Consider the following 17,010-nt stretch of genomic DNA (forward strand, 5'->3'; position numbering starts at 1 on the left):
GTGAGATAAAGGAAACAAAAGCAAACAGGAACCACAGACCTTGTTATCTCCCTGCCCCAATTCCAGTTCCCTCCCTCTGCACCTCCTACCCAAAACTAATAGCAGTGTGTTTTGAAATCAACTATTTGATTTGTAAATTGACCATATTTAAGAATCACCTCCTTCCTAAGAGAAAAAAATTGTACAGCAATTTTTTTTTCAGAGCATGGAAATTAGCATACATTTAACTTTTAGTTTAAGTGCCTAACAGAATAAGACTCCTATAGATTATTTGGAATGGCTTTAGGTCAATATACCACGGATTATTTTCTAAGCGTTTAATAACATGGATCAGAGTGATGACTGTTAGCATTAATCACTATAAATTGCACGGAAGTCCCTAGAAAGACACCTAAGGGCTTTCCTTTCTGCTTCTGAGTATTTATCAACCTCAGGCGTAGACTTAGTCTTCTGTGATTTGGACTGTGCAAAAGTAAATAATAGAAAAGTAGGCTGTTTTTTGGCCTCCACCAAGATTTGGGGGAAGACAAACTATAAACAACCACAATTAAAGAGAAGTCAGATGCTTAATGAAGCTGAGAGAACAAATAACTCTGATAAATAACTCTCAACAAAACCTTTTTAAAGATAGATTCTTATTAAGAAAAAAATGTCCTGCTTTCAATTAGAAGACTTTTTTTTTTAGGATTTGTTTTTAGAGCAGTTTTAGATTCACAGTAAAATTGAGGGAAAGGTACAGAGATTTCCCTGCCCCATATATTCCCTGCCCCCTCATAAGCATAGCCTGCCTCATTAACAACATCCTCCACCAGAGAGGTGCAATTGTTACAACTGATGAATCCACATTGACACATCATAATGACCCAAAGTCCAAGTTTACCTTAGGGGTCTATCTTAGTGTTATACATTCCGTGGGTTTGGACAAATGTATAATGACTCGTATCCATCATTATAGTATCATATCGAGTAGTTTCACTGCCCTAAAAATCCTCTGTGATCTGCCTACTCATCAGTCCCTCCCAACTCCTGGCTACCACTGATCTTTTCACTGTCTCCAGAGTTTGGCCTTTTTCAGAATGTCATATCATTGGAATCCCACAGTATGTAGCCTTTTCAGATTGGCTTCTTTCACTTAGTAATATGCATTTAAAGTTCCTCCATGTCTTTTCATGGTTTGGTAGCTCCTTTCTTTTTATCACTGAATAATATTCCACTGTCTGGATGAACCACAGTTTACCAGTCACCTACTAAAAAACATCTTGGTTGCTTCCAAGTTTTGGCATTTATGAATAAAGTTGCTATAAACTTACATGTGCAGGTTTTGATGTGGACATAAGTTTTCGACTCTTTTAGGTAAATACCAAGGAGTGCAACTGATGCATTGTATGCTAAGAGTATGTCTCGTTTATAAGAAACAGCCAAATTGCCTTCCAAAGTGGCTGCACCATTTTGCATTCCCACCAGCAATGAAAGAGGGTTCTTATTGCTCCACATCCTAACAGCTTTTGGTGTTCTCAGTGTTCTGGATTTTGGCCATTCTAACAGAGAATGGTATCTCAATTAGACAACTTTTTTTTGTGTGTGTGAGGAAGATCAGCCCTGAGCTAACATCTGATGCCAATCCTCCTCTTTTTTTTTTTTTCCTAAGGAAGACCGGCCCTGAGCTAACATCCATGCCCATCTTCCTCTACTTTATATGGGACGCCACCACAGCATGGCTCGACAAGCAGTGCATCGGTGCGCGCCTGGGATCCGAACCGGTGAACCCTGGGCTGCCAAAGTGGAGCATGCGCACTTAACGGCTTGTGCCACCAGGCCGGCCCCACAGACAACTTTTTAATCAATTAACTGAAATATCAGAATAATGCATCCCTCATAATATTGTTCTTTTTTTCCTTCTTAAAAGTTTCTCATCTTTTAGCTCATTCAGCAAAAACTGATTTGTAGATTGTAATACCTTTCTTAGTGTATGGAGATAAACATAGTCTATTTAAGGGGGAAATATGTCTTGGCTGCTCCTGGCTAAAGAATCTTGTTTAGAGGAGTCCTTGCTGGAGAGCCAGGCTCCAGAAACCCAGAAGCCGGCCTGCAGAGACTTCCATTGTAGCTGCTGGGATTCAGCTGACTTGATTTGACTCTTGACTCTTCATGGAAAGATTGTCTTGCCCTGCTCACCCAGCTGGCATAGCCGCTTCGAAGTAAGAAAATTTTCTCAAGAAATTAATATCCATCTCTATGCCCAAAAAGGAAGTGGAGAACATAGCTTCTGCCTCCTACCAAGTATTCATCCAATCAGAGAGATATTCTTTCCTTAACTGAAATATCTTGCAAATGCTTTCACTCACATAAGAGAAAGATACAGAACATTTTATATGGGCTTATCACTGGAATATTTTTATTTAAGTTAATAAAAATTGACTCACATTTCTTTATAGTGAATAGAGAAAATATTTATCTAACATGCCTAATAGTATACATTTGTTTTTATATTTATAAAAACAATATTTTCATGGTAAATATTTACTTTGTACTAAGTGCTGTCATTCTGTATTTGATGTCTCTAGTTCTTATTGTATGTAAAATTGTGAAGGAGATAATGAAGCTCTTAGATATCTCTATCTCTTATTACCAGTGACCCTATACCATCCACTCTGTTAATGCTTCTTGTCATCAAACATTATTTATCACAAATGACTAAGTCTATGCCTGAGGCTGATAAATAGCTATTATTATATGCTCTTTCCTTGTCCTGATTTGGTCCCATCTCCTCCCTTCAAAGTTTACCTGTTCTCTGCCTCAAGTTCTTAGAGCCCTGCCTGCTAACTGGCTAGCTGTCCAATTTGGTCAATTCATTTCATCAAAGGCCATATTAATATGCAATCCAATAAGAGAAATATCAATACATTTTACAGGTTCTTGACGCCTTTAAAAAGTGATGTGTGTATATTTCAGATAATATCGATGGTTATAGGTGCAATGACTTCAGTTAGTGGATCCTCTAGGACATTCGTTCAATTAATCCATGTATGTGGTACAGGCTAGATTACATTTGATTTATTTGGTCTGCAATTTTTCACTATTTAATTAGACAAACAGAAATCTTACCCCAACTGCAACATCTCCAGCTTTTCCTCGGTGAGGAATTTCATATGCCTCCATTTGTTGCTTTGTGAGTTGCGCTAACTTTTCAGCTAGCTCCCTCCAGCCTTTTCCAAGCTTAACAGCTGAAGTCAGAATAGCAGCCTCTTGGATGAGATGTGCTACTAAGCCTTGGCAATCCATCTTCAGGAGAGCCTGCAGCAACAATTACATGTCATAATTAAAAGCAACTAATTGAACTTTTTCCTATAAATTTTTCATGTCATATTCTAAAAACTGGCATCCTCTTTTTCACCACACATATATTTGAGTTTTCTAAAATTCAAAAAGATGATTTACTTTTAAGTAAATCCAACCAGCAAAGTACAGCAGACACAACTAGACCAAAATTAGGGGAGATTTAGGACTAATACAGTGACTAATTATCGGGCCTTGGGTAAACCACTTAGCTAATGCATTTCTTAATATCCTTAATTGAAAAAAGAGGAAGTTGAACTAGACACTTCCAAAGATACCCTGAGGTTCTAGCAGTCTATAATTCATCAACCCAGGGATGATTATTCATTCTAGAAAAAATAATTCCTTTCCTCACCAGACGATTGGCTACAGGATTTCTCTAAAGAGTGAGCGAGCACACTGGTGCTAGTAAACATTTATCTATGTTTCATCAAAATGGATTTAAAACTTCCCAGAATCAAGCCTATTCCATGAAAATGAGACACCCCTACAACTTGCAACAAAGCTATTGATACTTATGACAAAAAAATTTAACTCTCTCCCTTCACCACCAGTGTAATTGTGCTAGATATAAACCACTTATTAAAGATAAAATGCTTAGTCTTCAACAATGCAAAATGGAAAACCATTAAACCCTTTCTTCCTTAATTAAGCATCTGAGCTTTGTCAATCACCATGCACATTTCAAACAAGTCTACGAGTTTCTTTTTCACCTTGAATATATTTTAATATTATGGGATTAGATCTATCTATACCTCTTCTCTGTTCAAATAAGCAAATAAACATGTTTGGTAGCCCTTATCATTTAATGGCACTTAAAAGCTTTATTTATCATTATGAAACAATAAGAAAAAATGAATGACCAAGTAAGGCAACTATCAAAGTCCATAGAGTGTTCATTCCTATGGAAGAATTAAAAGGACTACCCATGGTTTTTATATGTAGACTATATTAATCCATAAATGTATGATGAGGAGATATGACCTCAGGGAGAAGCAGTACTGAGCCAGCAGGCCCCTGAAGGTGCTTTTAGTAAACTGTGGAGTGGGTCTAGCAATGTTTATTCCAGTTTCTTGTTTTAAGGAAAAGAAATCTGCACTTGGAGTTATAAAACCTGTTTAAAATCCAGCTCCACAAAGTATAGGACTTTAGACAAATTACAAAAATCTCTATTTAATGATTTTTAAAATGGATACAGTAGTAATACACCCTATCTAGCTGCCTATAATCATTATCAAAGTTGAATCAGATGCTAAAGTGCTTTAGACAGTGTCACGTGTTAAGTATATAAAGACAGCCAGTCTCAATGTCTAGAGATGAAAGAGGTGTTTAGAACCTACAATCGTTATCAGCTCCCTTCCAGCTACCCCAAATTAATGTACAATCCAAGAAAAATGTATACTTACTATGCAAATAAAATTTCAAGAGAGGGCCTCTATACTCCATGCTCCACCGTCTTCTGGTCAGATAACCAGGTCCAAGTCCCTTGCATTCAGAAATCCTGAGGCCTCCACAGAGGCACAATACGAGTTTTTAGGAACTACTCCCTTGAATGAGCTCTCCACCAGCACTGGCTAGTTAGTCACCAAAGCCACTCAATTAATTATCATACACACCAACATAGTGCAGGGATGAGCAGGCTTAAATATTCAGACCATTTGGCCAATATAACCATTTTTTTGACACTAAGAGAAACAAGAAAGCAATTTTCAATTCAAACCTTCATAGGTCCATGCTGATCACATGAGCTATGAGGGAGGGGTAATGTGCTTCTGCAAAATGCATGTGTAGCTTCAACCAGGTGCATCAGCCCATGACCAAATGGCCCAGATTAAGTGAGAGTGTAGCACACCGTCATAAAACTATCCACTTAACAACTGGATATAGGGACTTTTAAAATTTAACCCCTGTCAATATCACTGTAGAATCATAAAAATAATTGAAGGAGAGGAAATGTTTTATATTACTATTTTTATTTTATTTATTATTATTATTATTTATACATTCACATTTTAGCCACTTTTAGAAGAAACATGCTCTTGATTTTTTTTTTTTTTACTTTTATAAAATACTGAATTTCCACTTTAAAGGTAAAACAGTTCCTCATCTTCTTTATAACTCTCACTGAACCTTACACTGGAGTGAATACTATCTTGAAAAAAAATGATCCTAAGAGTTCTATTAAAACATGAGGATTAACAAGAGAATTAGTAACATCATTTTTGGAGTTGTGATGCATTGCATACAGAAGAAGAATATTAAATTGCTAAAGTAAAGGACACTGACACGTTTAAAATAAAACGTTAAAAAGTGGACCTACGGCAATGGCCAAGTTAGTTTTGTTTCAGTTTGCTTTTATTTACTTTCATTTTATTGGACCTTCTCTGATACTTTAAGAGCTATCCCACTATTTAAGAGAGGAAGAGAAGAGATCTCTTAACTGTTATGCTCTAGCACAAACAAAATCTTTAATCTTCCTTCAAAAGATGATCCTCAGGGGCCTAGTTTCTGGGAAAATCACAACTGAATCCCAAATCTAAGAAATCATTTATATAATCTTGTACGACAAGCTCTATATTTGCTTCAAAATGACTTCAATTTATTTGAGACTGCTGAGATGTTTTTAACTTCTCTCATATGTTTGGTTATAAATATTGCCAAGCTAATAAAGTTCTCTATAGTAAATAAATTACTGTGATCAAGCAATACTCACCACAATAAGGTCATAAAGAAACTTCCTGGTATTTCTATCTGCATGGCAATCTTCCTTTAACTTCTTCACAACATAAGAAACTTTTTCTGATTCTGTGTCTGCTTGTATTCCATCAAAATCTTCCAGTGCCAGATGTGAGTAGCCCAGGGCACCAGCTAAAACTTTCCAGTCATAAACTTTTTCTGACACCATGGTCAATACAACTGAATACATGTAAGTCAGTTTTTTAAAGGGCAGGGCAATTTGCTCAATGAGATTCCGGGTTGTGAAGACACTATCTGGCATAGACATTACTTTTTCCTTTGCAATCACCTTGACATTTTTGCAATGTATAAGTCCAATCTTACCTCTCAGGATTCCCACATACCATTCTTTCACTTTGGACTGCCCAATGGCTTTTATCTTACCCTCTCCAAGAAGAGCTACTGTGTCCCCTTTGAAATATTCAAGTAAGTAGTCAATCTTGCTTTGTCTTAGCACTGTCTTCAGGCTTACCCCATAGTTGGTAAAGTTTAATTTTTTGTCTTGAAATGTGGGATATTTAACATGCACTGTTGGTAATAAAGGAGTAGACTTGATTTCCTTTTCCTTCTGCAAATCACCTGGCAGATTTGAGAGCCTTTTTAGGTTTGGGGCTGGATCAGGTGTAGTGATAAAGAACTGTGTAACTGTTCTACCATTGGGAGGCTCCACCTGAACACGGAAAACAAACAAGTGTATTTCTCTGGAGTCAACTAAGGAAAATAAAAATTGTTGATGAACTACTTCACCTGCTTGCAACTGCTTTTGTTTAATTGCTTTCCTTTCTCCTTCTGCCTTTACTTCAAAATCAGGATCACGTGAAAAAACAGAAATCCTTAAATCTTGTGGCTTGTCAAGAACAAAAGAATGCTTCCCCCAGAGGTGAAACACAACTGGAGATGTGTTTTTTCCACCCTTCTTCATATCACAGATTGTAAGCTTTCCTGGCATATAACTGTGTCCACAAACTGTGAAAATAGCAGTGAAACTGGGATGGATATATTTGGGCCCATAAATTCCAATTGAGGTGGTTTTGTGGATATAATCCCAAATGGTGGCATCTGGTGACTCAGTAGCTTTAGCTTGTGCAGCAATCACTAGATACATCACCTGACTCAAGTCTACTAGTTTGACTTGGATGGCGTCTTTATAAATGTAGCAGTTGTTTAACACTTTGAAAGGGCCTTCTTTACCCCGGCTCTGTAAACACACTATTTCTGTCATGACTTGGCTGAAAGGATCCTTTCTCACTTCAGCCCCTATTTTCATCTCCAGTAGAATAGCTTCCATTGTGTTAAGGTTGCCTAACATGATTTCCAACAGTGGGCTTACAGTGCATGAAAGATCATGGTTAAGCATTTGTGGAGGATCAATAAAAGCCCTTAAAGATACCTCTTGGAATTCTCCCACAGCTACATGGCCTTGGGGCACATGAACAGTGATATCTGATTCAGGTAATTGTACTGACCCTCCTTGATGGTTTAATTTACAAACTATCATGGTCTCTGCAACTTGTGTTTGAGCCCACCCGGGACTCTGATTAATTGTACTCAAATCCAGGCAGGAACGGGCCAGCTGGCGTTGACTTAACCAAGCCATTTTATAAGCCTCCCGATCATTTTGAAGCCATTCTAAGTCTTGTTCTAGGATCTGGTCAGAGTTCTGTATATTCTGATGAGTATATGCTGTGTCATCTAAAATGTCCAAAAGTTCTGAAACACTTTTAGATCTTCCAGATTTCCTTGAGGAAGACTGCCTAAGCAATTGATGCACATCAATTTCATCACCAGAGGAATCAAAAGAATTTCCATTTTCTATTTCTCTAAAAAAAAGAAAAGGATCTTCCTTCAAGATGGAAATATTCTCTCTCTTCCCGTTATTTCTTAGCTGAGTTATGTCATCCAAAAATGGGTTAGAAGCAGATAGTTCATTCCAGAATGGATTCATAGCTTTGGAAGCATCATTGCCATGAAGTACGAAAGCATCTGGCCAATTGAGAAGCAAATATGAGTTTAGACATTCTTGTTATTTAAACAAAAACACAGCAAAACAAAGATGAAGTGGCATTCTGAGATATAACCAAGATTAATTTTTATTATAACTTAAAAATTCAAGACTTTTTATTTTGCTTTTTGATCTCCAGTCTAATAGCTACTACAAAATTAATGTTATATTTTGTCAAATTTTCATTTTGTGAGGAAAGGGAAATTGTTCTACCAGTTTATTTTGACCATATGTAATATTGTTTTATCTTAAGATGTCATGATTTATAAACAAATATGTGTTTAACAATTTAGATAATAACCAGCTTAACACATTTCCTTAAAAATGACCCAGACTACATATACTTATGCCTTGTTGTTTTATATTTCATTTTCACAAAAGAAAATCTTTGAACAAACAGAATAAATTCAGTCAATTATCCAGATTTTTCTAAACACTGAATAGTTGGTCTCATTATATCTAGATTGTTCATTTAATATTTTTCTTTTCTGATAATATTCTATATGTGAAAAATATCAAATACATCTCAATAGCTAAAATAATTTTTAAAGAACAATATGCCAAATTAGACAATACTGTACTTCTTACTGTACTGTACCTAGATTATTTTCTGATAACTTTGTATTGATAAATTTTAATAACGTTGACTTTTTTTCATGAAAAATAAACATTTCATGAAGATGAACACTGAAAAAATAGACCATCATTAGATTTACTACTTGAAGAAATTCATTGAGCTTTTTCAAGTTTAAAATGACAAAGAACAGCCTTACACTATGAAATGAAATCATGTTACTACTTTGGAGAGTGAGTATTTTAAGAATCAGCAACACATGAAAATATTCACATATCAACCATAAGGAATTTCTATATATCCCGCAAATATTGAAGTCAATTTTTCCTATGTTTAAAGCAATTCATACTTGGTCATTTCTCAATAAACATTGGTAATGATTCTGTCGACTTTGTGAAAGTGGTGCTGCTCTAGAGAAAATCAAAGCCAAAATAGAAAAGCAAATTCAAGTAAACTATCGGACTTTTTAGTTTTATATATAGAACTATATCTTGATTGAAATGAGTTTTGTGACATATATTAAAAATTAAAAGATGCATTTTGAAAAGTAAAAGCTACATTTCTTATGTCCACAAATTTCTTCAATCCAGTTGCATCCAACTCTCTTAAAACTTACTTTTCTTCTGAAATCGATTCTGAAGATCAATTCAATTCTTTTATGCTCCATGAAGATTTCTTAGCCCACTCGAACCTCTAGAGATCTCTTTAACCCCAGAATTCATTATATTTACTGCATACACCACTTATTTAGTAATGAGTTTTTGCCTCCTCATAATATTCATATAATCTATTTGGCTGTGCTATTTTATTTTGTTCGTCTTTTTAATGATAGCGTATTCCTGTGATAATGTTGAGACTTTATAATTCTTTTCATCTTCTGTAGCACCTTTCAGAGGTAGTCCTCCAAAAGTTCCTGGTAATAAATGAAAAACATTGCAATAGTTATAAATTCTTGTACCTGTAAGATTGCAAGTTTTTGAGGATTTTTGGGCTTCCGTGTCAAGCAAATTTCCTTCAGACCTACTTTGTGAAATTCCTCCCGACCAAAGACGTCCTCTTTCACTGGTTAACATTTTTCCTCCTACAAAATAAATAAATATACGTGTATTTCCTGTAAGCACACATATACAAGTTGGCAGAGAAACCAAACTCAAAGTAGTTCACATATTTTTTTTTTTAAACAGTTTTATTTATTTATTTATTTTGTGAGGAAGATCAGCCCTGAGCTAACATCCATGCTAATCCTCCTCCTTTTGCTGAGGAAAACCGGCTCTGAGCTAACATCTATTGCCAATCCTCCTCTTTCTTTTCCCCCAAAGCCCCAGTAGATAGTTGTATGTCATAGCTGCACATCCTTCTAGTTGCTGTATGTGGGAGGCAGCCTCAGCATGGCCGGAGAAGCGGTGCATCGCTGCGCACCTGGGGTTCCGAACCAGGGCCGCCAGTAGCCAAGCATGCGCACTTAACCGCTAGGCCACGGGGCCGGCCCTAGTTCACATATTTAAATAGAAAACTACATAAATGCTCTCTGTAGGTCCTCTACTTCTGATAGGATGCTGGACTAGATATCCTGAAATACGTGTTAGCATTCTATTGAAAAATGCTCAGATCCTGGATTAACACCAACAGGCAAACCTAGAAATGCATTAGTGATCCTACAAAAAGTAGTGGTGAAAGTCCCAAGGATAACAAAAAAATAGTAGGTTGAAACTTCAATAAATAGACATTCCCTGTTTGGTGATTGAAAGATTAAAAAATCACAAAACTAGAAATTCTCCCCAGATCCTTCTATACATTTAATGCAATTCCAAGAAAAATCACAACATGTCGTATATATATGTATGTGTTTGTAACTTCGTAAACCACTTTAAAATTTATATAGAAAAGCAAAGGCTTAATATTCAAGACAATCCAGAAGAACATGATGGAAGTGACACGTGTCCCCAGATAGCAGCATTTATTATAAATATGTGCTAAGTAAGACAATGTGGAATTGGAACAGAAATAAACCAAGGACACACAATATCCCCAGAAACAGACCCACCCTCACATGCAAACTTGATATATGACAGAAGTGGCCATGCAACGCAGTATGGAAATGATAGATTATTCAATAAACAATGATGCTACAATTGGTTGTCCATGCTGAAAAAAATTACAGTGGTCATACACAAAAATCAATTCTAAGAGATTTAAAGACTGAAAAGCAAAACTTTAAAATAGAGTCTGAGGAATTATCTATGTGCTTTCTGAAAAGTAGAGAATTTCTTAACAAACACACAAAATGCAAACCATAAAAAAAATGAGAAATCCTACATATCAAAGGACATTGTTTACAAAAAGTAAAAAAACAAGTCAAAAACTGGGATAAGATATTTTTGTTACATATGCCTAAAAAAGAAAAAAGGATTGGATTCCAAAATGTATCAAAGACACACAAATCAATAAGCAAAATAAAAGCAACATTATAGAAAAATTTGAAAACGATATGAACAAGCATTTCTCACAAAAAGTAAACACAAATGACCCCTAAGTATATTAAAATATGCTCAATTTACTGGTAATCAAGGAAATGCTAAGTGAGGCCATATGAAATACAATTACCACCTATCAAATTTGCAAAAATTTTAAAATCTGGTAACACCAATTATTGGCAAATATGTGAAGCAAAGAGAAGTCCAATACACTCCTAGTGGTGGTGTCAATAAGTACAACCACTTAGAAATCAGTCTGGCGTTATCTAATACCTTATCCATAAAGATACTTACGGCCTAGTATCCAGCAATTCCAATCCCAGTTATTTGTTCTAGTAAAACTTTGTGTATGTGCATCAGAAGAAATATAAATGAATGTTCAGTATGGTAACAAAAAACTGGAATCAACCAAAATATCCTTTGCCATATGAATGGATAATTGAATTGCGGTGTTTTAATACAATGGCGTACCACACATCTATGAAAATAGATGAATTACAAATAAAAGCATCCATATATACTAATTGTCGGTATCGCATTGCTGAGACTCAACCTTCTTTACATATATGTTTTCTCTTAGTCCCATGAAAACATTGAAAAGAAGTATTTTAAATCAGATTTTACAGAATACAAAAATGAATCTCAGCAATGGGACGTAGCTAACCTACAAGGTCAAATAGTTGGTGAGTGACTGACGCAGACATAATTACCCATGCACATTACAGCTACCCAAACAGTGTATAATTCAGGACACCTCCTCAGACTCAAGGTTCCCAACAGTACATTCTGAGATTATCCTACCTTCTAGTTCAAACTTCCAGTCATGGTAAACTTTACTTCTTGGTCTCCTTCGTGTGTTAACCACACCTCCTTCACTTTTGACTTCTTTTTTGTCATACTCTTCTTGCAAGTTCTTCACATTTTATTGCAAAGAAGTTTATTTTATTTTTTAAAGAAATCAAAAGCCTTTCCTGATATTAAAAACAGAAAGCACAAATTGAAAGAAGAGAGGAAAGAAGACGGGAGGGGGAGAGGAGCGGAGGGGGAGAGGAGCAGAGGAGACAAGAGGAGAAGAGAGGGAAGGAGGGAAAAGAAAGAAAAAAGAAAAGGAAAGAAAAGAGGGGAGCATGTTTTCCAAACATGATGAATAAACAAATGCAAAAATTATCTCATTAAAAACATCAAGGAGCCAGCCCGGTGGCGGAGCCATTAATTTCGCCTGCTCTGCTGCAGCTGCCCGAGGTTCACAGGTTCAGGTCTCAGGAGCGGACTGACGCACCGGTTGGCAAGCCATGCCGTGGTGGCCTCCCATATAAAGTAGAGGAAGATGGTCACAGATGTTAGCCCAGGGCCAATTTTCCTCAGCAAAAAGAGGAGGATTGGCATGGGATGTTGGCTCAGGGCTAATCTTCCTCACAAAAAAATAAAATAAAATTGTGCAATAGCAATTTTTTCCTCTGATAGGTGAAACTACATGGAAAGATTGGATGAAAAGCTGAATTGTGCAATACATAATTTGCACTGAAACCTCAAGTTTCCTGGCAAATCTTCAAAATTCTGTGGTTGATTTTACCAAATATAATGTCCAAAACTAAAAGTTCTTAGCACACCATAGATAGCCAAAACCTTGAGCTAAAAAAACTAAGTTCACATCCTTCTGCAAAATTAAGCAAATCAAATTAAAATGAGAAAAAATATTTAAATATAAAAGTATTTTTCAAAAAGATAAGGTACATTTTAAATGGAAAACCAATTTAGACAGAAATCTACCTAAACGCTTTAATTTCTTGTGGAGAAAGAGCAGAAAGGAACAATTTATACCCAGGATTCCTTTAAGGCAAACAACTCTTGGTATAAAAAATAGTTATAACCCAGTGGAATACAGTTAGAAGTCCTTAACCACATAAGAACCAGGAATGGTGCCTTATACAGCTATGGTCCTGGAGGATCATAATACCTCAGAAACAAAGGCACAAGGCAGTCATCTGCTGGAATTCTTTGTGGAGTAGCCCCCTTCTGCAGTCACCCAAGCAGATCTTCACTGTCATTTAAAGCAGTGGTTCTACACCTCAGCTATACCAGAATCACCTGGAGAGTTTGAGCAAACATAGTTTGCTGGACTCACCCCAGTGTTTCTAATCCAGAAGGTCTGGGATTGAGCCCAAGAATTTGTATTTCCACGTTCGGAAAACCACCATGCTAATTTCTTTACCTGGCCAAGTAGATTTCTCCCTATTCTCTGGCTGTTCCCTCTGTCCTCTTTCTCTCCCACCCAACCCCCAAACACACATCTCACAGGACTTCATCCTGAATCTGGATTTTTTTTTTTTTTCTATGAATACAGAGAGAGGTGGCATAAGGAAAAAACCCTTGGCTGGAGGGACCCTGATGCTGACCTGTGGAGGGCAGTGCTTGTTTACACAGGTGAAAACGGCACTAGCCACATTTAGCATTTCCCTGTGTCTTTTTCCAACTCAATGTGTTCAACTTCACACTCAATGGCAATTGTTCTCCAAAATGGGAATTTTTAAAACTTTGACTAAATAAGCATGAGTCAGTCTTTGTTGGAATGAGTAAGTGGGAAAAGAGCAGTCTACTACCCACATAATTTGGGACACATTCGTGCCAATATGCCTTTTACAATGCACTTATTCTGAGTCTTCATGATCCACTATTTTTTTCCTTAAAGAACCAATGAATAAAGTTTTGCTCTTTATTTATTTCACTGTTTAAACTAGGCCTTAAGTAACTTGGGAACATTTACCAACTGTACAACTTAGCAAAAGATCCCACATATTTTTGTGGGGTGGCGGGGGGGAATTGGGGTGGTGTTTGCAAAAAAGTAAACAGAGAAGCAAAACCATTTAAAAGAATTATTCCTCTAAAATGTGTTGCTTTGAAGTATTTATGGTAGTCATTATATACTGAAAATTGATATTTTTAGCCACCCAGCAGGTTCAAAGTATTTTCCAACTAGTCCTTGAATACCTCAGATCTCCTTTACATGTTTCCATGATTTGTACTGTATTTAACTCTTGACCTAAGTGATATTAAAAATATTTCCATGTATGCTATAACTCTTAGAGGTTATAAATTGGTGGACATCCTCATCCCCCAAAGGCCAAACCTATCCAAATAATTTGCATTCCCTCGTAAATGGAACTGGTATAAAAGGCCTGAGTGTCTCACAAAGGAACCATAATCAGCTGAAGATGCTCACCTGGTATGATTTTACTGGATGTTACCAGGGTGTGTGTGGCCTTACTGGATGTTGTTACCCCAAGGCACCTTCTGATGGGCTAGTGGCACTCTCTGATTGGTGGTGTAAATATCCTACCACCAGTTATTAAATAGTTTGAGTGTTACCTCTGGTCATTATGACCAAAGATTTAAAAGACCTGACAGGGAAAATGTCAGCAGCATTTCTTCCCAAGGAAAATGGCTTTACAATATTCTCCAGGGAGGGTAGCAGGGACCCTAGTGCGTTAAGCAGCATTAGTAATGCATAACTTGCATGATGCCTCCAATCTTGGTAACTCAAAACATTCCATCAATCAACCTTGTTAATATCACCATGTCAAGACGTCTATCGCTTCCTTTACATCTAATGACTCTTCCATCACTGGCAGAACTGAAATCTCGGAAAATTATACTAATTGTTCAGGATAAGATCATATTAGTAAGTACAAATCAGGAACAGAGAAACAGTAGATTGAAAATTGTTTTATGTTCAGCTTAATAATGTAACCAAGGAACCTTCCAGAAACCTTAGTCTAGAAGGGAAAATGTAAAGGTCTCTAAACAGATACACAAAAGGAATATTTTAAGCCTGTAAAATATTAATAAAAAATAACCATCATAAGAGCTATTGTTTATTAGCTAAATAAATATGAGAGCCTGCTACATTGCTAGTGCATGAATTTTCTCATTTATAACTTGCAACAATTCTAGAAAGTTGGTTCTATCATTATTCTATTTTAAAGGTAAGGAAATAGAGGCTTAGGGGGTTTGTGTGCCCAAGATCATATAGGTACTAAGCAGCAGAACCATTGTTTCAACTTACGGATAGTGGACTCTAAAGAACAAGATTTTGAACCCTACCCTATGCTTCCTACCCTTGGGTCAGACCTTCCCATCCAAAGGAAGTGAGATTTGAGACTGTGCCCTGGGCTTGTTGCTGGAGAGGAGCATCAAGCCTCAATCTGGGTTCCAGGAGATCTTCACCATCACGTTCAGAGCTGTAGAGCTTAGTGCTTCTAAGCCATACTTGTAAGCCATAGAGCAAGGCTTTAGTACTTTCATTGTGGAAAACATTTAATGAATTTGTTATCAAATGCCTGCTGATGCCATACAATATTCCAAGCAATGTGTCTCTCAAGTTTAACTTTAAGCAATATATGTTCCCAGCAAACTTTCGAAGAGAAATTAGCTGCGAAACCTATCCCTGGTAACCGAACAAGTTTAATTGTTGCATGAGTTGTTGGATATGACTTTGGCTGTGTAATAGTGACCTGAAGGCTTTTTTTTTGCCTGTACCCTTCAATGAGAGAGAAGTTTCCTGGCTTGTATTTTTCAAAAGGTGCAAAGGTGAACTACTGATTCAGAAGGAGTGGAGCGAGAGTTGGATCTACAGTGGGCTAATGAAGCTGAACCCATAGGACTCGCACTCGCATGACCCTTTCCAAGGCCCTGAGCCTGATTTTGTGTTTGTTTTCTTATAAGCTTCATACCCTGCAAAACTCCACCACTTTATAGAATACTTGTCATCCTGAGATCTCACTGGTTGTCCCCTATCAGCCGTGTTTGTTTTTTTTCCTTACATGTAAATGTATTTTGGCAAAGTACAAAGAATACAGACTTTGGAGTTAGAATTTTCTTGTTTCAGACCCATGGGTATAAACTTGGGAAAGTTACTAAACATTTCTGTGACTCTGTTTATCATCTGTAAAAGAAAGAAAAAAATGAAAAGAAAAAAATTGCAAGTATTACTATTATTATATAGTAAGCCCACTTTCTTCATAGTGCTGCTTTAATAGTCAAATGAAATGCTGTATAAAAAGTGGCACAACAAGATGACTCTCTTTCTCTTCCACTAGTCCCTCCCTGCTATTATTCCTGTGCATATAGAAACACTTTCTCCAACTGGGCCCACTCCAGAAGCTTCTCCTCTCACTCAGATGGCTTGACACTCTGACCTCATTCTCTGAGGGAAAAAAAATGACTGTCGATGAGTTGTGTCTTGGGACCCTATCTCCTATTCTTCACTCCTCACAGAAAATGTTAACAGCTATTTGCATTATTCCTGCCAAAAAGAGTGCCTGGCTCATGACAACAGAGGCAATGGGGTGCCATAGGAAGAATGCAGGCTTTGAAATTAGGCAGATATGGGTTCAAAGCAAAGCTTACAAACGAATTCACTGGTTTGAGCATCACTTTTCTCATCGACAGAGTATAAAAATATCTACTTTTAAAAGTTGTTGTAATGGTATGTGAATTACATCTCAATAAAGCTGTTTTCTTTTAAAGTTGTAAAGATTAAATCAAATATCATAAGCACCCAATTAACACCAATTGCTGCTTAAATGGATAGCTCTTGTCTGTTTTATTTTTTCACATCTATGTCAATTCTGTGGGTTTTAGCAAGAGTAATGAGTGTCTACTGATAAGGATACTTAAGGAATATTGGAAAAGAGGAAGGACAAAAAGCACTGTGGAAGTTTAATTGCCATTTTAGCTTAATTGATTATTCAATGTGATAATGCTCTTTTCACCTCTTTAAAGAGGATAATTGAAAAATTAATCTATTATTTTATAACTAGATTTTATCAGTCCTCTTGCAACAAAATCTAACATTTTCCAGCCAACACTTGCTCCACTCTTACAGGATA

General features: G+C 36.5%; 1 protein-coding gene across 6 annotated transcripts in view; it reads right to left on the reverse strand.

Moving 5' to 3' along the window:
- MACC1 (MET transcriptional regulator MACC1) overlaps window positions 1-17,010 on the reverse strand; it is a 70,166-nt gene that overhangs the window by 13,209 nt on the left and 39,947 nt on the right. For 4 of the 6 annotated variants that reach the window (XR_009216260.1, XR_009216259.1, XM_058526806.1 and 1 more), the window contains 4 exons: window positions 11,924-12,035; window positions 9,607-9,729; window positions 6,050-8,055; window positions 3,106-3,294 (listed from right to left, as the gene is read on the reverse strand). Coding sequence is in view for 3 of the 6 variants with exons in the window: in XM_058526818.1 (XP_058382801.1) it covers window positions 3,106-3,294; window positions 6,050-8,055; window positions 9,607-9,729; window positions 11,924-12,035 (2,430 nt within the window). In the remaining 3 variants the exon portion in view is untranslated. Of the gene's footprint in view, window positions 1-3,105; window positions 3,295-4,742; window positions 5,022-6,049; window positions 8,056-9,606; window positions 9,730-11,923; window positions 12,036-17,010 lie in introns of those variants that run through there. The other 2 variants (XR_009216262.1, XM_058526832.1) reach the window with 2 other exon arrangements.

This window comes from Diceros bicornis, chromosome 3 (assembly GCF_020826845.1).
Source record: "Diceros bicornis minor isolate mBicDic1 chromosome 3, mDicBic1.mat.cur, whole genome shotgun sequence".
NCBI lineage: Eukaryota > Metazoa > Chordata > Mammalia > Perissodactyla > Rhinocerotidae > Diceros > Diceros bicornis.